The sequence below is a fragment of the Gymnogyps californianus genome, chromosome 7 (genome assembly GCF_018139145.2).
Source record: "Gymnogyps californianus isolate 813 chromosome 7, ASM1813914v2, whole genome shotgun sequence".
NCBI lineage: Eukaryota > Metazoa > Chordata > Aves > Accipitriformes > Cathartidae > Gymnogyps > Gymnogyps californianus.
The window spans coordinates 38029350-38054475 of NC_059477.1; the positions used below are offsets into that span (position 1 = coordinate 38029350).

A 25126-nucleotide genomic window follows, 5' to 3' on the forward strand; every position below is an offset into this window, starting at 1 on the left:
TATGGGGGAAGGTGACCCAAAAGTTAGAATGACTATCTGAACAGCAAATGATGCAGAGTAATCACATATGTTGTCAAAAACTCCCTCAGGCTTTAGGTGTGCGTGCTGCTGTCTCTGTGCACTTGGGAAAACTTGCTTGGCTGTTGCTGGCTACCAGAATATGCAGCCCTGATAGCAGGTCGTAAACTAGCCCATATCACTGGTATTAAGGCATGCCCTTTGTCCCTCGTAGGAATAGCCAAGGAGATTGGGACACCTTCTGGAGAGTCCAGGTACCTGCTTCAAGACATACCACAAGGTACAGAAAGGCTTGTTTCATATCAGATATGCCAGCTTTATTATGAAAGAAGATCTAAGGATAAAAGAATGTTTCTTTTCTTCAAAAAATAAATTTGTCACAGTGGAATGAACTACAGGATGATAAAAACAGAGGATTATTATTCATCTCCTACAACATCGTCTCTCATTGCTTCAGCATTTCAGATAGCTTCCACTACTCCTTTCAAGTTAAAATAGCATCTCCATGTAAAAAACTCAAATTGAAGTCTCTGTTGATGGAGCTGCCTAAAAAAGCTTGTGACATCACCTTCTCATGCCTGCTTTGTCTTGCAGAGAAAAAAGAACAGCAACGCAAAAGCCATGTCCCTCTTCTGGTGCCATCTCAGGCTAAGTTGTTCTGGTTTTGCATGCTTCTTGCTTCTTTCATTTAAGTTGGACATCACATAGTGTTGCAGGGCTTAACTTACTTTTTTTCCTCCCTTGTTACAATTTGGGTTACTATTTCTATTGTATAATTTAATTAGCACATTCGTAGCATCAGGCTGCTTTTCTCTGATACTGCTTTCTGATGACGCATTGGGAAATTATTAGACATCACATTATGGAAAATATTGAATGAGTTACCCTCTGATTAGATTAGTAATTCTTTTCTTTCTCTGAGTATCATATAAAGACTAAACATGATACCATAGACAATGAAAGTAGGAATGCAGTTCCCAGTTTCGGTAACAACAGCCACTTCTCCCTCAGTCCCCTCTCCTCCCTCCTACGTACTCTATTTTTGCTGCAAAGGGCTGTCTTTAAAATCTCAAAGATGAGAGAATTGCAAAAAGCAAAGGAACACCATAAGTAACAAGCTAAATTTTAAAATTCAGTCACTTGACTGATTTTTGTAACATAAAGGTGGAACTATGCAAGCACTTCTTTTCACTCAGAGAGACTTGATTTTAAACAGTATCTGATCAATTCAGGCATAATGATAATCCAGCTGAGTCCAAGGACAAATGTTTGCAAAGTCTGAAACTTGGCTGAAGGTTGCTGAAGAAGCAGCAAAAATGGACAGAAGATTGTCTGCACCGAGAAGTGTCAATTATTCTGTTTGCACGACCTCCAGTGCACTGCAACACAAGGGAGTCGCAATTCTCTTGGCACTGCTACAGTACAAATAAAAATAATAGGACTAAAAGATCTTCAGGTTGGAAGGTTGAAACATCTGTTTCTGTGCCAGCTCTATTTCTCCATCCCTGCATGGGAAATTGGCTGAGAAGATAAAGTCCTCTTATGCCTTGAGAGGAGCTGACCCCCTACAGATGCAGAGAAAGACTTTTTGAATGTGTTTACATTAAGTTGACTCTAAAGGAACAGGCAATCTCATTTAGGGACTCTATGGTTGTTACAAACCATGAACAAATCTTGAGGTTTTCTTCAGTTTCCTGAAAAGTAAAACAAAATTATAGTTCCATCTTCCTCCTCACCCTCCAATTTTATGTTAATCACTGGTATATGGGGAAAGAAAGAATGGTTTTGTGATTGAGATACAGTTTTCAAGCATGAGTTCTGTTCTCACGTGGGTGATGTTCTTGCTTTCAGTGGCTAAAAGAAGAAACAAGAGGAATTCTTGTTATCTTGTTAACAATGTCGAAGAAAAATGAATGAGCTTTGAACACTCAGTGAGATAAACATGTATAAGTCTCTGCAGAAATTTAAAGTAGTAATAATTCTGGAGTCATCTGTCTCTCAGATTTTCCAATAGCTCTTCTCCCTGCCTTGTTCCCATTCCTACATTATACCCTTACATCGCCTGAGGTACACCGATGCACCTGAATTGTTGCCGCTTAGCAACACGCTGTGTTCCCTGTGCTGCTGCTTCTCTTGCAGTGGTGTTTGGGAAGCTCTCAAAAGAGTTAACTTTTTGTTTCTACTACCTGTTCACTATCATTTGTAAAGATTTGATGGTGAAGTGGTGCTGTCACTTGAGCAGTATAGCATTGCCTTCTCATTAGATTATTGATGGTTTTCTGGGGAATTGAGACATAAACACAGCATCAAGGATGAGCTTTTATTGTTGTCACAGAACCTGCCCTGAAGTAAAATCATCTACTTCCCAGCTGGCTTTCAGCTCCACTTGCTTATAATTTTTCACCTGCTATTAAAACTTTGAGATGTATTCCTATTTCACTCAATCATATCTTTTTTTCTGTTGTTGCTTGTGTTTTAGCATTTTGGGCCAGGGAAGAACAGCAAAACCAATGCACTTTTATTTAACCTGGCAAGAATTAAGGGTTCAGGAAAACCTAGTGTTTCTCTGGCCATCAAGGTGTCCTGTGCCCTTGTCTCTAGAGTCAGCTGTACGTTGCTTTCAAGCGTGTTATTTTGAAGTGTTGGATATTTAATTCTTTACTGTTTGTGTAAGAATGAGAACAACATTTCAGAATATACTCCATGTGAATTTATAAACAATGCATTGTAATTATGGCAGACTATTTTATGTGGAATAATAGAGCTTGATTTCACTCCATCTATGTGCAATACCACATAAAGTGAGAAGGGCAGCAGTGTGAAACTGGTGAAGGTCAAACAACAGGAGCAGATCCACTGAAGTTATTAAGTCATGGAATTATATTGCTTTTTATTCATTTAATCCACCTCCTTACAGGCAATGAATAATTGTTCTCATTGTATATCTCCAGTGTTTAACCAAATACAGCCTAAAAGGTTCCCAAATTTCCCTGTGCTCATAGGAATGTTATTTCCAGGGGGATTCAAGACGTTCTGCATATGTTTGTTTGGTTTGGGGATTTTTGTATTTTAATCAAACTTTTATTTCCTAACTTTATTCTCCATGCTTAGGCTTGTGTGTTCTTGCATCAGCAGTCTCTGGTGGCATAAACATTTTGGATAGCAGCAGCTTTGGCTATTTGGTAGCATTACCTGGAGTCAATACCGTCTAGGTGTCATGGATCTTTTAGGCCATTTTTCTGAACTTCCACTTCTGAATGATTTTTATTTTTCATTTCTGCTGGAATTTTATAGTTAATGAAATCTGGACTTGCAGTCCCACATGACCAGAACAAAGAAGGTTTTGTGAACTGCTGAAAGGCAGAAAGGGTACCTTGCTGCCTGCATGAGCCCATTGGGTAAAATTTGTTCATTGTTTTTGTTTAAAATTGAGTTTCTTCTGTATGTACAGACTATAAGCAGTAATAATTATGTGCATTTGATGTTACTTCTACGTGATTTTTCAAACCTATAGCACTGCACAGCAGCCAACATTATGGATCTCATGAATTCATTCATGCTTCTGTATGTGAACACAGCAGAGTTTTTGACAGGTTCAAGGACTGAAATCTGAGCTCAGCCTAAGGTGTTTTTTTCTTACTCTGCTTTTGAAATGGTTCTGATCCGAGAGATGTTCTAACACAGTTTCAGCTAGCACCTTTCACCTGTGGGAGACTAATTTGACTCTGACAAGAGTGGACAGTAACACAATGTCTTTACTTTCCAATGACCTGGGTGAGTGGGTGTTATTTTAACTGGCCCTTTGCAAAGCTAAGCAAGAGCCAGGTTTAGAAATCCTGTTCCAGTCCTGTATGTTCAGATTTGCCTTGTACCTCCTGAAGAACTAAACTGGAAATGAAAAGACAACTTCCATGAAACTCCAGGAGAAGGCGTGTGTAGGCCAATGTGAAAATCTGTTATGTTGGAAGCGAGCGGTGTTACGAGCAGCTGGAGCGTGGGTCCCAGCTTGGAGGAGGTGGTAGGCACTCTGCGAGACCCAACAGTGACTCAGCTCAGCCAAACTCCAGAAGCTTAATGCAGCAGAGAGTCTAATGGCTGGCTCTGCCAGTTCCAGTCTGCAGGGCACGGGGGAGTCATTGTCCGCGTGCTGTCACAAGTGCTTTTTCTCGTGTGTGAATCATTCACAGATGTCCTGAGTGCAGTGAAGCCGAATATAAATTGCATGATAGGTACACACATGTTCTCTCCTCATCTATGTTATCCATTAGATGCTTCTCTTTCTTCTCACACTTCAGGTCTTTACTCCATTCCTGTTTGCACTGTATGTCTTGCATCCACCTCTTTGGCCTCACTACATTTCATTCTCCAACTCCTCCTCTTTATGCTTTTCATTCTGCTTTTCTAAAAGAATCTTTTTTTGGTGCAGTGATCATCCCTCTTCCCTTCTTCTCTTAAAATCATATTGTGGCCAGCCCTGAACAGTTTAAAGGTTAGATTTTTTTCCATCAGCATGTCTGACAACCAAATGGGCTTGTGGTTTTCTAATGCTTAAATTTAATGGAGCTTCAAGTGGGACTAAAGGACAATTTATTTTTGCATGTTTTCCATATCTACTTCTCCTTCCTAAACCTAGAAGAATCTTTCATTCCAAGTTCTTTTGTTGGCTTAATTTAGTGAAATCCCGTGGAGTGCAAAAGGGTCCTGGATCTTTGCCTTTTCTCTCTTCCACTCAGTCTTCTCCCAGCTCATCTCATGGATGGACAAATCCATGGGAAATAAGCAGGTGGAAACTGAGATCAGGGAGGTTCACAGCATCCTTGGGTGATCATTTCAGGAGTGCAGAGCTTTAGGTAATTTTTCCTTCCTTGAGCATGGATAATTAGATAGCTGGTTTTGCACATTTTCTATCTGTCTAAAGCTAAGCCATGGGAGCAGAAGAGGAGGCTTATGTAGTCCATTTGACAGATGCTTGTGGTTATGCTGCACTCAAAAAATCCTGCAGCACAATGTATCTCTAGTTAAATCAGAGATGGAAACAGTGAGATGTTACCTCCCAAACCAGGGGGACATTTACAAAAGTAGCTATCCACACTGTCCACGCATGTTCCGCTGCCACAGGGATTTGATTTGCAGTCATTAATATCTTCCTGGCAAAACTCTCCGTCAAATCCATTTGGACATAAGCACAGGTATTCACCAAGGCCTGGAGGGAATTTAATATTGGTAACACATGTTCCACCATTGAGGCAGCTGCAGGGCTTCACTCCAACCTGAGGAAGGCAAAAGGGATTCGTGGTAAGATTCCTCCGAATAATCACAGCTAAGAGGTATATTGTTACCCTTTAGGAAGGGACAGATTTCCAGTGGAAACATGTTATCTAGTATTATGAAAACTTATTTCTAAACAATTTCCTTTGTCTAGATAGATCGTCTCATACTCAGCATACTTATTTATTTGACTGCAGGCTTGACTTTAAAAGGATTTTTTTTTTTTTCCATTATTTAGGGGCACATTCTAACTTCTTGTAAGAAAAAAAAACCTATTTGCTATAACAGCAGTTTTTACATAGTATCTGAGGGCAGAATTTGTTCCTTATTCTTCAAAGAAGAAATGAAAAATCTTTTCTCTTTGCCTGCCCTCCTTACTGTTTCACATTACAAATGGCTCCCAGGCAGGAACATGATTGTGCCATTCCTTAGCTGGTCTCTCTTCAGGGAAGAGAGGTCCATAGTTGTATGTTACGTATGTACAGGAACAGCATTTCAGCAGATTCAAACCTCTGTATTATTTCACGTAGTTAAACATAGGTCTAGTTTTGAAATGTTTCCATTAAAACTGTATCTAGACTCCAGTTTCCCCTTTGATGGTGGGTTCAGCAGATTGGTATTTTTGACGACAGTGGTTTGAATGAGTAAAAATAGGAATCTTTAGGAATGAAAATCTTTTCTTCGCAAAACTGTTCTTATGTCAAGAGTCTGCATCCCACTTTACTAGCCCATCCTATCACAGGATTAATGTTAGACTATACAATAAAGACAAAGCAATGCACAAGCTCTGCCAAGAAACTTGAAGTGTGGAGTAATGACATAAGAGCAAGACATCCTCTAAAAATATCATTGAGAATGAGTTATAATCTCCCTTTTATAGCTAAAACTTGGTCTTTTATGTTATATGCTTTTTTCTGCAATCCAAATGCAGAATGTGAATTTTAAAGCAGATTAATGAACCATTAAAAGGCTCTGCAAGAGTGTTCTTTCAAACAGCAATCAATAGCACTCTCTCTTGTTCCTTGTATATATAGTTTCTATGTTCTCAGAGATATTTATTCCATGAATAGATCATTATTGCTGTGCTGGATAATATACACTTATGAGGAAATAGCTGAAGTCTTAGTTTTCAAGACAGTAACAAATTATTAGCTATAATGACAATTGCACCAAAGCAATGACATGATAAACAGGTTTGTTTTGTTTTTGCTTTAAAGTGTTCATTTCCTTACCTCAATAGAGTATCTGCGCTGTGCGTTGCATTCATCCGACACAGTGAATTCAAAGGTCTGCATTTCTTCTGAATCAACTTTCCAGATAAGAAGGCCAGCAGGAGAGAGCCTGGCATCCTGTGGCCCAGCCTCTAAGATGAATAGCACAGCTGACCCTTCCGGATCCACTGCTATTAACTGGTAAACAAAATTCTCACCAATAAATGTCAGCAGCTGGCTGGAGGGGGCCTGGAACACAGGAGGCAGGTTGTCTAAACAGCAAAAATGAAACCATGATTACATAAATGCCAGTTTCTCCCATGTAAAGATTCACAGCGTGGGTCTTTGTAGGCGTGCTTTCAAAGAAAAAGGTACAGAACGTACCCTGAGACAGACGGAGGAAGTGATTTAGACGTTAGAGGCAGCAAAGGTCTTTACCAAAAAGTACACCTTTTTCCTCCTATTTTTTTCATGCCCCATACTGAACTTTTCTCCCATACCGAACTTTGATTACTTTTGATGTGTTATCTGATACATGGGAGGAGATCAGACATGACTTCTATAACCTCCCACTAGTCCCCCAGTTCTTTAATTAATTGCATTTCTAATACTTACATATATGTATTTATTCTGTCTACCACTCTGTCTATCTATCTATCCATTTAAATATAAGTAAACTAAATCTCAAAATGATGAATGACAAATGAATTGGGTGGGCAACTCAGGGGGAAAAAAAATGTGTAACTAACTCTTCCATTGAGTAGACTCTCCTGCCTTTATACATGAGTAGTAATTAAGCCTGAGCGGTTTGACTGAATTCAGTTGGACATTTCATCAGGAATAAAGATCTTTTCAGTGCCAGCAGAGGTACGTCAGTGATGCTGAGATTCTCTATCCCCAGTGACAGTAGCGCGTGTCATGTCACCATTGGCATTGTTATTTCTCGTGTTGTTGTTTACATTCACTATTTCCTTAATGAAGATAAAAACCTAATTGTACAAGGCTATTTTACAGTAGAAGACAAACGCTACCTGAAGACACTTACAATATAAATAGGTAAGGAGGACAAGATAGAGAAAAATGTCACATTTTATAATTAGAAACCAAGGAAAAGTAAGATCAGATGAGTACCCTGAGGTGACAGCAGCTCTGTGCAGGGTCAGGAAGTTCGTCTCCATGTCCTAAGCCTCCTCAGTCTCAAGCCATCTTTCCTCTTTAACCAGCAGTACAAACTGACATGTATTGATATTTAAAGGAATCTTCTCACAATGTAATTTGACCATAGTTATGTTTAACTTAAAGTACATTTCTAATACTGAGGATTAGTTTCAAGTCACGCTCTAAAACTATGAACTATATACGTGTTCTCATAAGGACTGCATGTGTCCTTGCATTATGCTTGTAGGAAGTCATCATTAGGGTTTTTTTGTGGTGCATATCCTTTTATCAAGCTTTGCTTTCCATAGCATGTCTCATATTATGCAATTATTTAAATGTGTCTCTCCAGTCATTGCTGCTGTGCTATCAGAGCTTTCTAAACTGCTTGTCCAGCAGATTGTCCTGGCATAACTGTTGAAAGCTTCCATCTATTAATTTACCTTTTATTTCCCAAACACTTAAACCATGGAGCCCATAAAAGGTGTGCCCAAAGTAATCAATGAAATATTGATGCTGGGTATGCATTTACAGATAAACAGAAAGGTGTTAACTAGATGGAGGGTAACGAGAAGTTGTAGGCACAAAATAACATAAAATCAGATGTTCCGAAAGTAGTCTGTGAATAAGTGTTTCTCATTCCACAGAGATCTCTTTGCCATCCAGTGAATATATATACACTCCCAATTATTGCAGAACTTTTAAAAAGGTTTTCACAATTTTGGAAACAAGTCTGACAAACCCTTTCTTTTCAATATTTTTAAATTTTGAAATTCTTGAAGAGTGAACCATGACCTGTTTCAGATTTCCCAAATCACTTCTAGCTCTATAAATTCCAAAACAAATGCAGTTTTTCCCTTTTAAACCATTTTCTGGATTTTAAAATGGAACTGTCTGGGTATTAGTAAGGAGTCTGTCTATATAACAGTCAGGATCACCTCATTCCTAGAGATGCTACTGCTGTGGCCAACACAGTGGAAGGACAGAAAGGAGGCAAGGTTTGTGAGTTACAGATAATATCTCTCATTAGATTAAACTATATCCCTGGGGGAAAAAACACAGCTTTTGGATGTACAAGCTCTTCTTCAGGTCTGGCTTACCCATAGGCATTTTAACTACTCATCCAAGTAATATCCAATGGGATTTTTAGTTGGCCAACTCTTGGGATGTATCTGCCTACACCTTTTCCTGACAAGGAGTTTTAAATTCCAAAAGCTGTATTTTTTAGGACATAAACTAGAGGCACATGTTTTTAAATAGAGAAAATTCAAAGTGGCTATCCTGGAACAGGAATTAAAAGGACTCATGTACAACTCCCAACCTTCCTATTGTGTTCTTGCTTCCAAAATTTATTTCAGACAACTTATGACTTCTTGTGTTGCTGGAAACTGTTGGGTCCTTTCTGGTTCTCCTCAAGGGCGTTTCCATCACCTCTGAGAAGAGCGGAGCTATGGACTCCAGCCACTGTGATACAGCTCTCGCCGTTTCTGCTGCCATACCTTGCACTTTCTAGGAGCCTCTGTCCCTTAGCATCCCCAGCTGTTCCCCAAGGACAAGAGCAATCTTCCTCTCCTTCCAGAAGGGTCCTGCTGACCTAGTCACCCTAAAGGAATATAAAACTGCAAACAAACAAAGCAAACTGGTCCTGTCACTCACATACCTTTCCGTAATTTGCTTGTGTTTACAGAACCTAAAAGTGCAGAGAAACTCTTTCTAGAACCAACACATGAATCTACATAAAAGCAGTAATATAATCTTTATATTGACCAGATGCAAATGTGCTCATGTAAGTGGGGAGATGCGCTGTGAGGATAATGCTGCTAGAAACATGGATTATCTGTAAAGAATGCGGTAAGTAATGGTTGCTGTTTACACCGGGGATGTAGCCATGAAAAAGCTATGATTAAGTCCTCAGCATTCAGGAGGTGCTTCAAAAGGCAGCCTTCTCCATGACCCCTGCCACAACGGGCTGCAGAATGAGCCTTTAGGTTCTGTGGCAGTGAAGGTAATGAGTGGCTGATCCCTATCACTTAGACTCCCTGCCAAGCCAAGGTCTTTTGTGTGGCATTTCATAGGATTTGGATCAGGGAAAGGAAACAATTCTTCCAGATACCAAAAATATACACTAGTGTTTTAAAAATAGTATTTTCCCCAAATTGTCCCCTTAAAGATTTGTACCTGCGAGATGATGACAGAGGTATTTAGAGTCCATCACCTTTCGCTGACAGACTTGGGCACTGCATGGGGCACTGGCATATCAAAATTTCATTTTCAGGTGTTATTTTTGTTTTATTAATTTGAGATTTGTCAGGTTTCAGCCAGAACAAGGTATGTGCCCAGATGCATAGTGCGTGCGGTGGAGTACTGTCTGCTTCTGGTCAGTCTGCATTTCTGGTGTACCCAATTATTCCCACTGCAAACTGTCGACATGCACTATGCAGGATAGATTTATGTTAGCCAAATGAAGGAACGATGTATTTCATAGACCAAGTCATAAATTCCCAGACAAGTGCTTCTAAATCTTAGAAAAAACTGTCTTACTTTCATTAATAGACCAGGTGAACTTAGAAATGTCAGGTTCACAGAGAAGACAAGGACTGGTAGGGCTTGACTCTCCTTCACCATAGCAAAGTCCATCTATATTACAAGTATTTTCCTGCCAAAAAAGGAAATAAAAAATGGGTGGGAGGTGGAGGCAAGGAAAAAAGAAATAAGAAAGATAAGAAATTAGCAGTTAATAATCTCTGGAGATAATCAGAAACTCACTTGTCTCTTGAAACAATAAAATAGTAACAATTTAAATTCTGGTACTTTCTCCTGACAGGGAGAAAACAAGACATGTAAGTTTTCCAGTTTCAGTTTGAGATCCTTGTAGCTTTGAATGTTTTAGCTTAGGCAACATGTGATGTTGCTTGTCATAGATGAATGCAACAGAATGTGATTCTTTTTTTTTTTTTTTCATTTCCACACTTCTGTAGTGTGTGTGATCATGATTCCCAGCTGTGACTACTAATACGATGGTTATTAGGTAATGCTCAAAAGTGAGCTCCATGAGACTAACAAAAACTGAGACCAGCTAAAAGCTCTGTTTGAAATTTTGGAATCCTGTTCTGGTCACTTAATTCTTTCTGGAGGTTCTTCATAAAAATATGAAAAAGCAATGATATAAAAGCAGAATAAAGAAGTGCATTAGATTTTAGGCTTCCATAAGATAGTTGTAAACAAGAGCTAAACACATTGAAGGTGCCTAGGTTGGGCAGAACATCCCAGCAGAAGTTCATGTGGTGCACTGTGGGCACAGCAGCCTTTGAGGCTGACCTGGTCCTCTCCTAGTTAGGGTGGCCACCAGGGCCAGGGAGGCCCAGTGGCTTCCACGCGGGCTGAAGACACTTGGGTTGTCTGAGAAGTGAGCACAGGGACGTAATTAACAGCTGTAATTAAACATCTATGCCATGGGAAGGTCCTATGGCAGAGTTATGGCTTTTGCTTGTAGCCTGTGTTGGGGCACACCTGCAGATGGGACTTTATCTGACACTGCCGATTCCCAGCAAAACATGGGGCACGGTTGGGAACACGGGGGATGTCACCGCTGCAGTGGGACAGCGGGAGGGAGAAGCTACCAGGACCAAAGACATTTTTCCTTTTCCTTCCTTTGAATACACATTGCTTTTCTGAGACTGATGTGTCCCCTGTTACTGGCCTTGTGGTTTCTATCTACGGCTTTATTATTTTCTCAAACTTCTTTCGCAAAGTATACTAGTCAATATTTTAAATAATACCACTTTAAGAGTAATGGGTAAGGTAGAGAAACAAAAAGGACTCTCATAATTGCCCTGACATGATAGAACGCAACATATCTTCAACATTAAAATCTGGATGTTAAGTAGATTTTATTACATCGTTGTTTTCAAAGGCTTGATGTTCTGATGAAAAAGATGCTTTTGTCTGATGTGATAGTGTGGTACAGAATGAGCTTCATAAAAGAACACAGAATGTGAAATGGCCTGATATAAAATGTCCCCTAATAGAAACACCTTTTCTGAAAGCAATTTAGGTATTACAAAGTAATGTTATAAGAGGGGTAATTAGAATGTAGTCTGATGCATTTGGAAGCCTAGTTCAAATAGTCCCTTGAAGCATCTTAGGATAGAAATTATTATAATCCCTAGAGAACACCAGCATATTGAGAAAACATATTTCTGAGTTTCAAAAATGTAAGAATAAGGAAAGCCTTTGACAAAAAAACCCACCCTAGCTTTAATTGAAATGGTTCTGACACAATTATTTTAATCTGAAATTTAAGTGGTTTTGCCCTTATTTGGGCCTATAAAGTAATTTCTGTTCACTGATTTATTTGAAAAACTGTGAACTTTCATTTTATTTTAGTAACTGATATGTTCTTGCAATCAGTGCATGTTTGAAAACTATTTTCCCATTAGTGTTAACGAGAACAGTGAGGCAAATGAGTTAAGATATACCTGATTAATTTTCGTTTTATAAAAATGCAGAGTGGTGGTCTCCTATTCATTCGTACTTGCCTCAGGGTAGGAAAGCAGGATCAGCACATTCAAATATCCCACCCAATACCCTCCAAAAGTTTCTTTTGAAACCCCACTGAAAAACAGAAAAATTGTCTAACGCAGCTCTCTAGAAAATAAGAGCAGGGGAGCTCTTTTTGAAGGGATGGGAGATGTTACACTAATAAGTCCACAGGAGAACAGAGGGTTACAGTGCTCTCCAGGCAGCTCCTAGCATGTTGGCAGTTTAAAACGTAGCACTAGGCTTTTGATTACGGTTTTGAAACTGTCAAAATACTATATGTTTGTACTTAGCAGTGTTTAATGTAAGCAAGAATGTTTTATGTTCTCTCAAGGGTGTTTTCCCATGACAAAAACTGTATAACATGCATCTTAGTATACCTCTTGCTAAGGCAGAAAATGGGTATAGAAATGATATACCTTACAGTTACAGTGCCCTCGCCAAACAGGCTAGGAGAGGTAAAATAGCAGAGACGCTTAAAAAGTGAAGTTAAGCTGCCTTTCAGGGGAGACTCTTCAGTCTTATTTACTTCCATTAACAGCTGCAAGGTATAAATATTGTCAACCACGGTCTTTCTGGAAGTGGCTATCTGAGAAAGGTCCATCATAAAGCATGCTCTATCAGGTATTCATACCCCACGTAAATACGAAAAAAAAGAAAGAGAGAAAAGTGTTAGGCTGTGCAGCCGACCTATGAAATAGATTTTCCTCTTCTAAAGCAGTTATTGCACACACTACATCAAAGGGAGGGAGAGGGCTAAGGAAGAGATGAACGATCCATATTAAACCTTTATGATCTTTAAATTACCTTTAATTTACAAAGTCCGGTTGGATGGAATTGGCAGGCCTGGCAGACCGCATCGTACAGGGTCAGCACTCTGGAATTACTGTACTGGAAGCCATCGTTAGTGATCTAAATGATACAAAAATCATCCTTATAAGTAATAATCTTCCATATGGAGACTGTCTGCTCATTTTGGAGCATATACCATTGCCCCCTTGAACTGGATGCTTGCCAGCAAGATAAATTAAACCACTTGTGAGTGGCTCTACTGCAAGCTAACAAATTGCTTAATGCTCCAAACTGGAAACTATTCATTAATAACCAAAAGATCTTTTGGCTCAGCTGGCATTCAACTTTTCTGATTGCAGTTAGGTTTCTTCTGAGGTTTTTTTTCAATATCCTTATGGAAACTGTACTCAAGTACCATAAGCGGGTCTTACAAGGAGTTGTGAAATGAAATTAAGATTTTTGGCTGAAATTCAGGACTGCTTTTTTACTAATGGCAAATCATTAAGCAAACTCCTTGGGGTGAAAAAAAAAAGAGAATGCATATTATATAGGTGATTTTAAATTAACCTTAAAAAAAAGTGCTAGGGTGGATAATACCAGAGAGCAACAGTCCCATTTCCATAGGAAGATACATTAGAACAGTCACCTCCTGTCCCAGCTCACAATTTCCTGTACATGTAGGTAATTTAGAAAGCCTTAATTCAGCATGGCATTTTTCATATGTGAATGTTTACACAGTAACAAAGGGTTAAGTGAGTTTATATTCTAATTTTTCTACAATAAAAATGAAAAGATACCAGACTAGTGTGGAAAGGGTTAGATTTGAGAAAGCATTGTGACACCTCTTGAGAGGTCTGAACATTAAAAAGCATCCTTAAACACTGCCAAAACCATGCTGTAAATGCTGATGAACACCAGCAGGAAAGCAAAGCCCTTTCTGTCAGGTATTCTTTAGGTTTTGGCTTCTCACAGTCCAACTAAAGCCACTGTTTAGCAGATCTAACAAGGCCTTTGCTTTGGATCAGTCAGGTACCCCTCTGTCCTCTTGCTATAAAACAACCCCCAAGCCCTCCTCCATCTCTCCTGTGACCCCAAAGCTGAAACATCCTCAGTCCCTTTACAAGGGATTTTTACGAGGTCAAGAGTATGAAGTTTTTTGATCAATTAATAAACTATTTCAGTTCACAGAAAGAATGTATGTTAAATTGAGCAAAGATAACTGGAAGTACAGAGAGTAAAAATTAGTTTAGTAAGTTTCATAAAAAGCACCAACTATCATAAGTTCACTAAGAATGATCTGAAAGCTCACGGAACATAACACAGTAGATACTCCCACAATATCACATGTGATGGTTCTCAGCTCAAAATGCACTGCGAGCTGAGTGTTTGTTTCTGCCGAAACCAACACAAGGAGGTAAACAGGCAGTATTAATGGATATTCACGATTTGAAATTGTGGAAGAGAAACAACTTCTTTGGACTAATTTAAATTGGTCCAAAAATTCAGTAAAATTCATTGGTCCAGTAAAATTCATTGATATAACTTTAAGGAAAACCATAATTTTTTTCCTGGGCATCATGTTCAGTTGAGATATTAGACTACTGTGTGTTATACTAAAGGTAAAAACTCTTTTAAAAGAAGAACTTATCCTGCAGTTTGAGAAGAGAAAAAAATGAAACAGGCAACCCCCCTCAAGACCTGTTCTTCACTGAACGACAGTGCTTATTGGCAGCAAGACTTCCATTAAGGATATATTATTCCTAATGCAATTTACATTTCATTTCATTCTTATCCAGAGCATCCAATGTTGTCTCAATACTGGTGCACTAATAATGGCTGAAGAAATGGGTAGACAGGGAAAAATATAAAAAGCTATAAAATTGCACTAATTGTTCTGTCTGAAGTGAGCATCATGAGTAAAATGTAACTCTCGCCAATTTGATTTTTTTTTTTAATCTGTATTTTTTTCCACATTCTATTATAAACATCCATTTTGGTGTCTTTTTAGAATTGGGTTGTTTTATAGCTACTTTAATTGCTTTTCCATTAGTCACCTTAGTGATGTGGAACAAATACTTCAATGAGACCTAAGCTGAGCAAACCTCTCTTCAAATTCGGTTGGCCCTTAAAAGCCAAAGACGTGCGTAGAGTTGTGCCTTGATTGCTTGAACATACGTATCATCTGGAAAGAAAGAGCCACTTCTTCTGGATAAGCAGTCAGGACAATCAGGAAGTCTGTCGCTTCTGCCTGAAGTATTTCATTCATCACGAAACAATCTTGGCTATTTGTATCACTCATAATCTACATACAATTTGACTCGTACGAATGTTTGTAAACGAAAAATGAAAGCTGTAAAAACTTGCCGAATTCAAATTCAGTTTCTGCCTCACTGACTTTTTAACAAATATTTTTTCTGCTCTTGACAAATACAGGCAACAATAACAAATTGAGGATAAGCAAGAGGCCTGCTTCCCAAATTAGGTAAGTATCTGCCAAGCACATCTTTCACATCTTCACCCAGGCATCTGTGTGGACAGCCCAAATCATCTGCTGCCCAAGTAAGTGTTTGTATTTTGATATCTAAACTAATTATACCAAACGCTCTGGTGTAGCCCCATGTACTTTCTTATCTACGTTCGGCAGCATGTCACGGAAAGAATGAGCAAAATCTGAAACATGAATACAAGAGCAGATAAAATGAAAGAGCACTGAGAAGAGCTTGTCAAGCCCCGTTCCCTCAACGTTGGTAGTGAAAAAAGCTTATGTGGAACTTTGCTGATTCCTCTGAAATTTGATTTGGGAGGGGGGAGAGATTCTGAAAATATTGAACAGTGATATTTCCAGAAAGAATTGTTTTGATTCTTGGTTCTGAAAAATCTTTTACCTACATTTTAAAAAGTATCTATTAACATAACCCAGAAGATGAATGTTGCAGTAAGTCTTATCAGGAATTTTCCGGAGCACAAATTTTTGAACATCTGTGGAATTCGTTTCAAATCATTTTTTATCTTGAAAAGCTCCATTGTTTTGTTCTCTGTGCCGCCGTGTAAGGCCAGCTGCCTTTGAAACTGAGCACTGAGCTCTGCCTTCCCAATTCGATCAGCAAAAAGATCCACAGGAGAACTAGGATTCGCATGCGGACTGAGATGATTTAATTGTGCATTCACTGCATAGCCATCAACCTGTTTTTTCTGCAGGGTTTGAAGGAGAGGGAAAGGGCAGAAGGCTTACAGGTGCAGAGGTTTTCTTGAATTTAAGTGCAAGGAAAGAGACATTCTGTGTCTGTTTTGAGGGGAAAAAAATGAGAAAAATTGTACAGACCTCCTCAGGGCTGAAAGGCAGCACTTGAAAACAAACTGCATCGTAATACACCTGAGCTGCGAGGAAGCTATCCTAGTTACACTGGAGAAACAGCCCTGTGCACGTGCAAAAATGTTAGCTGTCCTCTTGGGCCAGGAAAATCAAGGGTGTCTCCCTCTCAGATCCTTCCATCATGAGGAGGCATTTCATCTCACGGTTGGCAGAGTTCAGTATCTCTTTTGAGAAATTTTGGAGCCCTAAGCTCGGGAACTGCCCTCCTGGTTCAGCCTTGGTGTCTGCCCACTCTGACAGCACCTTCTCCAGAAGGAAGGTCCAAGGTCCACCCCAGAAGCCGATGGTCAGGCTCTGCTCCCACAGAGATCTTTTACATTAATCTCTTAAACCACAAATCCCTATCTATTTAAAATAAATGACTGGATAGAAAACGTGCACCACCAAATATCTTTCTGTTTCCCCTAAGCCACATGGCAGCACGTGTCCCCAGTCTGGGGTACAGACAGCTGTGGGGTGCAGGACAGGCAGTAACACCACAGTGAAGTGAGTGTTTTATGTGTTTCATTTTTACATGCTGCAATTTTCAAAGCACATCTGCAGTCTTCCTACAATGGCAATATATTTTTCTCAGCTATAGAGCCTTTAAATGATCTCAGTCTTACAAAACCCAACCAATCTGCAGAAAATAACCATCCAGGCTGAGCGTGAGACCAAGGGTAGCAGGTGCAGGGTCAGTAAGGCACGGATTTCCTGGAAATATTTAGAAAGTAGGTATCATTTTGTGAGCAAAAGGGGCAAAAACCACAGCAGAGAACCTGGCATGAGCAGGTACTGCACACGCTTCTTCCTGCAGTCATTCAAGACCAAGATCATGACCATGACACCCCTGCTCACGCCATGCCAGCCCTCACCTTCTGCCCAGGAGCCAGCCAGTGCTCTGCTCCTGCACTGCACAAACATCGGTCTTGCAACCAGGGAGCCAAAGGTGTCTTATACTTCCTGCCTAATCAGAAGTTTGAGCTGGGGTTTCCAGAAATGAAATACTAATGATTAACAATTGATTAGTACAACTGCATCAATCTCAGGTGATTACCTGGAGAAGTGATTGTAATTTGCACTTTTGGATTGCCTATGAAGACACCTGTTTTTAACTCATATTGTTTTGGTTGGTGGGGTTTTTTTTTTCCCTACGTGACATTAATGTGAGTATTTCTACAGGCATTTTCATTTCTGAAGGGAAGCAAATTGTGCTTTGCATTTTAATTTACCATGACAACTGATTTTCTCCTTCTAAATAATTTCTTAGAAACATAAGAAATTCCTACTTTCACTTGCCATCTTGCGAACGGCTCATCACCGGCCACAAAGTGCACAGCCTCTGTCTCTGTAATGTTCAGGAGAGGAATTTGGCAGTCAACAGCCTCAGAGCTGAGAAAATCTGCTTTTGTGGTTTCTTGTTCTCTTGATATCCATTCGCCATTGAGATGCTACAGTAAAACAGAAGGAGAGTGCAGAAACTGAAGGCTCGTATAAAGAAATTCCAGTTGTCAACATATGTTTATATTTCTAATTAATAATATAAGGCATTTCCAGATGGTTTATTTGAAAGAAATGGTGCTGTTACTATAGCCGCGGTAAAGAGCAAGCCATGCTCATCTATGCATGCAAGTGGTCTATTGATTCGGGAAGTGCTGTGGTCTGCACTTGGGATGAGCAGCTGGGATGAGACAGGGTAATGTGGTGGAGGAACTTTGTGTTTGCTCCTGGAGCTCAGCAGCCAGCTTGTTGCTCCTTGAAGGCGACATCAGCTACGTATCGAGATCAGCTGCACAAGACATCACTGCTTGTTAAGAGCCTACGGAGCCCTAAGCGGGCATGGTAGGCAAATCTCAGCTATGCCTTATTAGCATGTTAGCACTCGTCTTTTATGAGGTGGATTTATGAGATGAATCAAACACTTCATATCTGAGTATGCTGATCCACTAAATAATTTAGTCCTAGCATTGCCTGTGTATAGTTGTTTATAATAAAATTATAGTGTTAGCAGAAGAGGTGGGTTTAATACTCATTAAAACTTCTGATTTGATATCAAACTATGACTACGAAAATTCAAATGAGAGCCTCTGTAACTGTGTTGAGGAAACCTTACATTTAACCACAAAACTTAGCATTCAAATGTGTTCAGGAAAACGACCAAGCGTACCGATTCCAGATGCACAAAATGAGAAATAATACTGTGATTTCAGGCTTCACTGGACTACAGTGCAGCTGAACCAAACAAGAGTTAAACAAAACCCCACAGAGAAAATTAGCAGGAATGCATAGCTGTGCATTTCCAAGGAACCAGTCCTGGAAAGAGCTGAGCCTCTTCAGCTCCCCTCGCTCGTAGCAAACATATTGGCGATGGGTTTTGAAGGTATTTGCACCCCGCTGTGGCAGTGAGAGATGATGGCACTCGGCACAGTTCAGGGTAAAAGGCTTGAATATCAACATGTCAAAGTTTGACTGTGTCATCAATACTTTACGAGCCCATGGGAAGTTGCTTACAATTAATCTGGTGACCTCACAGTGCAGGTTGGGCGACTCTTTGAAGCCGAGGCCAAACACCCGGATCCTGGTGCAGTCAGAGGCACGGACGTCGCAGAGGCCCCCGTTCTCTAAGCCTGTGATTTCCAAAGCTTGCTCTGAAAGGGTGAGATAGATATAAAGCTTTAGAGAGTAGCACTTACATGCTGTTCTGTTGTGGTTTATCAGAGATTTTGTTGTTGTTGTTGTTCCTGGTTGTTTTGGTTTAATTCTTTTCCTTGGGGTCTTCCTTGCCTCCCTGTGAATTTCTCTTGAAAAGAGGAGCAGCAGTTGTCAAAATGGGAAGCAGAAAACCTCCACTGAATAATTGCCCTATGCACCCAGTACTGCAAGATGTATCAGTGAGCGTTACACGGCTCATGGAATCAATTAACTGAAGCTGCAGCTTCATGTTAAAAGGTCTCCAGTGCTAATACTTCTGCTGACCCAGGTAACAGGATGGGAGCGCAGCTGAGGGGACAGTGTCATCCCATAGCATAGAGAAGCATGAGAAAGAGAAGTGGAAATATCTGAAGATGACCATGCCACCAGGCTTCTCATAATGTGACACAGCAGTGCAAAAGACAGTCCTTTTTTTCAAAAGCTATGGATGCAATAAAAGTAATGATCCTCAAAGGAATGCTTGCTTGCGAGGGTTAAGTCATTAATGGGTGGCACTCAGCTCTGCACAGTGTCAGCACAAATGTCATGCACCAGCTAAGTTTCACTTAAATCCTGTTTTGAGGCCTTAAGTAGGGCTTAAGTGATGTACAGCCTGTGCTGCCCCCCTTACAAGGTTGAATTTCACCCATTACTGTTTTTAAAATGTTTTATGATTCTCAGATAAAGTTTCATTTGTGTTCTGTTGTACTTTAGGTATGCCCTATTTAAAATTGTTCATTGCTTTCATATTGGGGTTATTTTTACAGAGTAAAAATGCAAGTTCATTGGATGGCAGAATTCACATCTTTAGAAAAAATATAATTAGGCAGATATTTGCATCGGCACTTGGATAGCACAATACTCAGAAAGTCTCTAATATCCTATGTCAATAGCAGCAGTCAGCCAGGATCGTGGTTTTGTATTTTTGTTGATAATATTTGTAGTTCTAATGGTCAGGAGAAGCCACTATGATGACAAATAACACAAAGCAGAAAATTTTCGTCTTGTTTCCTGAACAATGCTTAATAGCAGGGGCATGACCGAGAGCCCTCGGAGGCACATCATGCACCAGCACAGTGTAGTGCAAGCTGTTTTCCCTGTTACGCAGTGGGAAGAGGCTGCTTAGCTTTTCCCCTTCCCTGCCCCATCACCACTGCTCTGGCAAAGCAATATTGCCCATCAATTTTCTCTGAGCTGTAGTTTATCTAAAACAGAAGCTCTGCATTGCCTAATATTTTAATGGTACATTGGTTCAGCTCTGATTCAAGGGGCAAAATGCCCTGAGCTGAGTTGATAACCTTCCCTAGTACCTCACTGTTCCTTCAGGGCTCTGCCATTTAAGCTGTAACTAGGATGAATGCAGTTTAAACACTGCGATGCCACCAGATTGCAGCCCATAACAACATAGCTGCATGACTCTCATTTCTCCAGAGAAAGGAAGGAAAGCAACATAAAGGTGCAAAATAGTGAAAAGATTTTTTTTGTACTTCTGAAATGCTCTTAGCTTTTCTTTCTTTTATTTTTTTTTTTATTGATTTTATTGCAGCAGTATTAGCAGCACTGTTGGACGCTTTGCAATATTTACAAGAAGAGAAATGGTTTACAGCTTGTCAGCATTCATCAGTTCATTGTGGATTCCTGCAATTTACAAAACTATTAGTCAGATGTAGTGAATGGTTTTGATAAATTGCCTTCTTCTGTGGTTAGTGCATAAAAATTAAAAAAAAAAAAAGCTTCATTATGTTTTTCATGAGATTTTAATAGTTAGCCCCACTAGTACTGAGGTAGCTCAGATTGCATTAACATTTTCATTATCATTGCAGATTTTCAGGCTTCTGTGGGTGAAGTAAAATCTCATAGCCTGGGAAGGAGTGTGGCACAGAAGTGTGCTCCTGCAGCCGTTCCTCTTCCAGGAAGGCACTCTCAGGTTGGTTGCTTGTTGATGAGTCCCGCCTGCTTCCCTGAGGGTTTCCTTCCCTCTTTATGAGCATCCTGACACTACCGCGACACCACTGTGTCAGGGCCACAGCAAGATTATCCAGCCTCAATGCTCTTTGAAATGACTTACAGTATCAGCACGACATTTCATATTTATTTCTCTCAAACTATTCTGTACACACTTTTGTACAACATCTTTCAATTGATCTAAATCTGGAGGAAATATGTCGCCGTATATGCTTTGGATATCTTCTCTCAAGATTTGCCATGTTGTGGGTTAATCAGGATGAAAGTGAGATTTCTTTTTCCGGTGAAAGGGGTGAAAGGTTCATGGAAGAAAAATGCGCCTTGTGTTTTCTGTCGTTTGATGAAGGTGGGGAAGAAGGAGGGGACTGAGCTGTTGTTTGAGTGGGCTTTTTTCTGTTACCTCAGCCGGACGTGTCAAGCCATCTTCAGCTGGGAGCACTCTAAAGGGAGGAATACATAGCATGGTTGTGTGGGAGACCATATTTAATTTAATGCTCTATTCCTTTATTTCTGGCCAGCTGAAATGTGGTACTGAGGAGGTGGTGGAGTCTCCATGCAGGTTTTTACCAAGGCCTTTCACAGGCAGTATTGGGAGGAGAGGAAGAAGACGGAGAAAGTCTGATGGAAAATGAAAGTAATTATAATGACTCCTTTTTAAACAAATGGATACTAGAGTTCAGACCTTAGACCTCAGCATAGACAGTACATCACTTTTGAAAATGGCCATTATTTTTGTCTAAGTGGTTTTTAAAATGAGATATCACATTTAATGGGCATAGGAATTTTAGGCATTTTTTAATGTGGTTTTCTGTCTGTCTTTCCCTCTGCCTTCTAGTTTTGTCGTATATTAGCCAGTTTCAATCAAACATGTCATGGTTTAACCACAACAGGCAACTAAGCACCACGCAGCCGCTTGCTTACTCCCCACCAGTGGGATGGGGGAGAGAATTGGAAGGGTAAAAGTGAGAAAACTCATGGGTTGAGATAAAGACAGTTTAACAGGTAAAGCAAAAGCCGTGCACGCAAGCAAAGCAAAGCAAAACAAGGAATTCATTCACCGCTTCCCATCAGCAGGCGGGTGTTCAGCCATCTCCAGGAAAGCAGGGCTCCATCACATATCACATGTAACGGTTACTTGGGAAGACAAATGCCATCACTCCAAATGTCCCTCCGTTCCTTCTTCTTCCCCCAGCTTTATATGCTGAGCATGGCATTATATGGTCTGGAATATCCCTTTGGTCAGTTGGGGTCAGCTGTCCCGGCTGTGTCCCCTCCCAACTTCTTGTGCACCCCCAGCCTCCTCGCTGGTGGGACGGGGTGAGAAGCAGAAAAGGCCTTGACCCCGTGTAAGCGCTGCTCAGCAATAACGAAAACATCTCTGCATTACCAACACTGTTTTCAGCACAAATCCAAAACGTAGCGCCATACGAGCTACTACAAAGAAAATTAACTCTATCCCAGTCCAAACCAGCACAGGTCTATGGTTTGGTACTATCACAAACTCTGGTTCTTTGAGAACTGGTTTTGGAAGCAGGGACAAACACAGTCTTCATTTAGAAGCCAGGGAGGTCACTGATGCACAAAACTCCTGGCAAACAGCATATAGCTGCTAACGCTTTTTCTTAGGAAGGATTTTCAAATGAGCTTTGGGTTCCGGATAGCATGAGTTCCAGAACAATGCATTCAATAATTGTGTATATGATTGCTGTAATAACCCTACATACAAAAGAAAGAAATACAATATTTGTGCATGTATTTGAATGGAGGCAGATTCAGACTTGCTCTGTCCAAGCTGCAAGATAACTAAGCATCAGTCTGCTCTGATCCAGAACCCTCATAGCTGCAACAGCAGGATGTCCACAGCCATGCCAGCAAGCTCTGGCACAGCAGCTTGCTCAACCAGCTATATGATTTCAAGGACAGGGCAACTGGACAATATGGGCAATTTTCTTTTGCACTTCAGCAAAGCTGTGACCATACCCAGCGCTTATGATCTGGTTCTTGATTTGCTTTTCATGACTTAGGTTGCTTATTTATCATCCTGATCAAGAAAAGCAGGGCAGCCCATTTCCTTCTCTTTATTTGAACAAAGTTCTTGCCAGTTTTACTTTCAGGTCTGCTGCTCCAGCCCAAAGTTGCACGTGTAGCTTTCAAACACTGCAGAAGAATGTTTATTTGTGCTAGGATACTTTTCTAATCAAAAGTGGAAACCCAACCTGAACCATATCTATCTGTCAGTAAGACTTCAATAAGTGTAGTTTTGCAAGATTCTTGATTTTGTGTCAACTGTTTCCATTTTACTTCTACGTCTGTACATACTTATTATTTACATAATACACTGCAACAAATATCTATAAAACCAATTGTGTATTTATGCAGGGTTTTTTTAAGTCTATTATGTAGCCTGTGCTCCTTGTCAGGTTTGACTCATGTAAATGCTTACAGAAAGAAGCCGCACTGTCAGGACTGCCAGCAACTCTGAACTTACTATTCTTTCCTGCAAATTCCTACTGGGCGCAAAACACAGGCACCTGGAGGGTCCTTGCCTCTCAAGGGAGGCACAATGCAAGCATTGCAAACCAAACAGGACAGATCCCTTACTTCTGGCTAATCTCCTGAGGTCTGGAGGCCTTTTACATGCAATCCTCAACTCCAGAGTCCTCTCTCCTTTTTATTCCAAGACAGTTTCATTAAAACCTGAGATTTTTTAACTCTTTTCCCCAACATCTGCTGCTGTTCATCAGTGTTCCAATGCAATGTTCTACCAGGTGACAGATGCATTTCTGGTGTGCTTACTTGGTGTGTGAGCAGACCAGGCATTAGAAGTGTATCGGGATGCCCATGTCTGAGCCAGCGGATGTGAACAGACAGCTCCTTAGATCTTCCTCCATAACATGACTGCACCCTGCCACCCATCTGAGCGCCAGGTGCTAACCTGAGCTTCAGTTTTTAATCTACCAGTAAAAGTCAAAGTACGTTTTTGGCCTCTAGGCCATACAGAGAAAAGAAGGAGGATGTTCTGTCCCAGATTTTGTTATATTTTGGCATTCACACTCCTAAACATAAATTATTAATGTTCAAACAGATCATACTTTTCACAAGCTTGTTCCATGCACTGCCTGATTTCCCGCAGATTTCTCTCCTGCCTCTAACTTGCCCCTCCACAGACATCAGACATCCATCCCAGGTCTCCACAACCTCCGCTTTCTCTGGATATCTGCACTTTTGCCCTTACTCTCACCTCTGTGATTTTTCCAAGCTCTTTCCTTTGCTCCTGTCTTTCTCCCTCCCAGTCTTCCGCTGAACTACTTGCAGCTCTTTTGCTAAGGTTTCTCAGGCTCTCCAATAGTTCCTTCTCACGTCTCCACCTCTCTGGCCCACAAGCGTATGCTGTGCATAGGCTTAATTACTCATCCACTAACACGGGGAGCGATTAACAACAGCCAAACCTTGATTGTGTTTCCCCCATCAAGAGCAGGATCTGTATGGGTGAGTACCCAGCTACCAACTGTCATGAGATGTTTCCAAAGCTAATGTCATCGAGATTTCACCTTCCATGTTGTGCTGGTTTTGGCTGGGGTAGAGTTAATTTTCTTCATAGCAGCCAGTATGGGGCTGTGTTTTGGATTTGTGCTGGAAACAATGTTGATAATACAGGGATGTTTTCCTTACTACTGAGCAGTGCTTACACAGCGTCGAGGCCTTTTCTGCTTCTCACCCTGTCCCACCAGCGAGGAGGCTGGGGGTGCACAAGAAGCTGGGAGGGGACACAGCCAGGACAGCTGACCCATATAATGCCATGCTCAGCATATAAAGCTGGGGGAAGAAGGAAGGGAAGGACGTTTGGAGTGATGGCGTTTGTCTTCCCAAGTAACCGTTAGGCATGATAGAGCCCTGCTTTCCTGGAGATGGCTGAACACCCGCCTGCTGATGGGAAGTGGTGAATGAATTCCTTGTTTTGCTTTGCTTTGCTTGCGTGCACGGCTTTTGCTTTACCTGTTAAACTGTCTTTATCTCAACCCATGAGTTTTCTCACTTTTACCCTTCCAATTCTCTCCCCCATCCCACTGGGGGGGGAGTGAGCGAGCGGCTGTATGGTGCTTAGTTGCCAGCTGGGGTTAAACCATGACAAGAC

At 40.6% G+C, this 25126-nt stretch overlaps 1 protein-coding gene across 1 annotated transcript in view; it reads right to left on the reverse strand.

Moving 5' to 3' along the window:
* Window positions 1–25126, reverse strand: part of LOC127018516 (von Willebrand factor D and EGF domain-containing protein-like) — a 191759-nt gene that overhangs the window by 70784 nt on the left and 95849 nt on the right. The window contains exons 12-17 of the mRNA XM_050900208.1: window positions 18847–18983; window positions 17625–17786; window positions 12999–13103; window positions 10194–10308; window positions 6519–6769; window positions 5069–5288 (exon numbers count right to left, since the gene is read on the reverse strand). Coding sequence (XP_050756165.1) covers window positions 5069–5288; window positions 6519–6769; window positions 10194–10308; window positions 12999–13103; window positions 17625–17786; window positions 18847–18983 — 990 coding nt within the window. The remainder of the gene's footprint in view (window positions 1–5068; window positions 5289–6518; window positions 6770–10193; window positions 10309–12998; window positions 13104–17624; window positions 17787–18846; window positions 18984–25126) is intronic.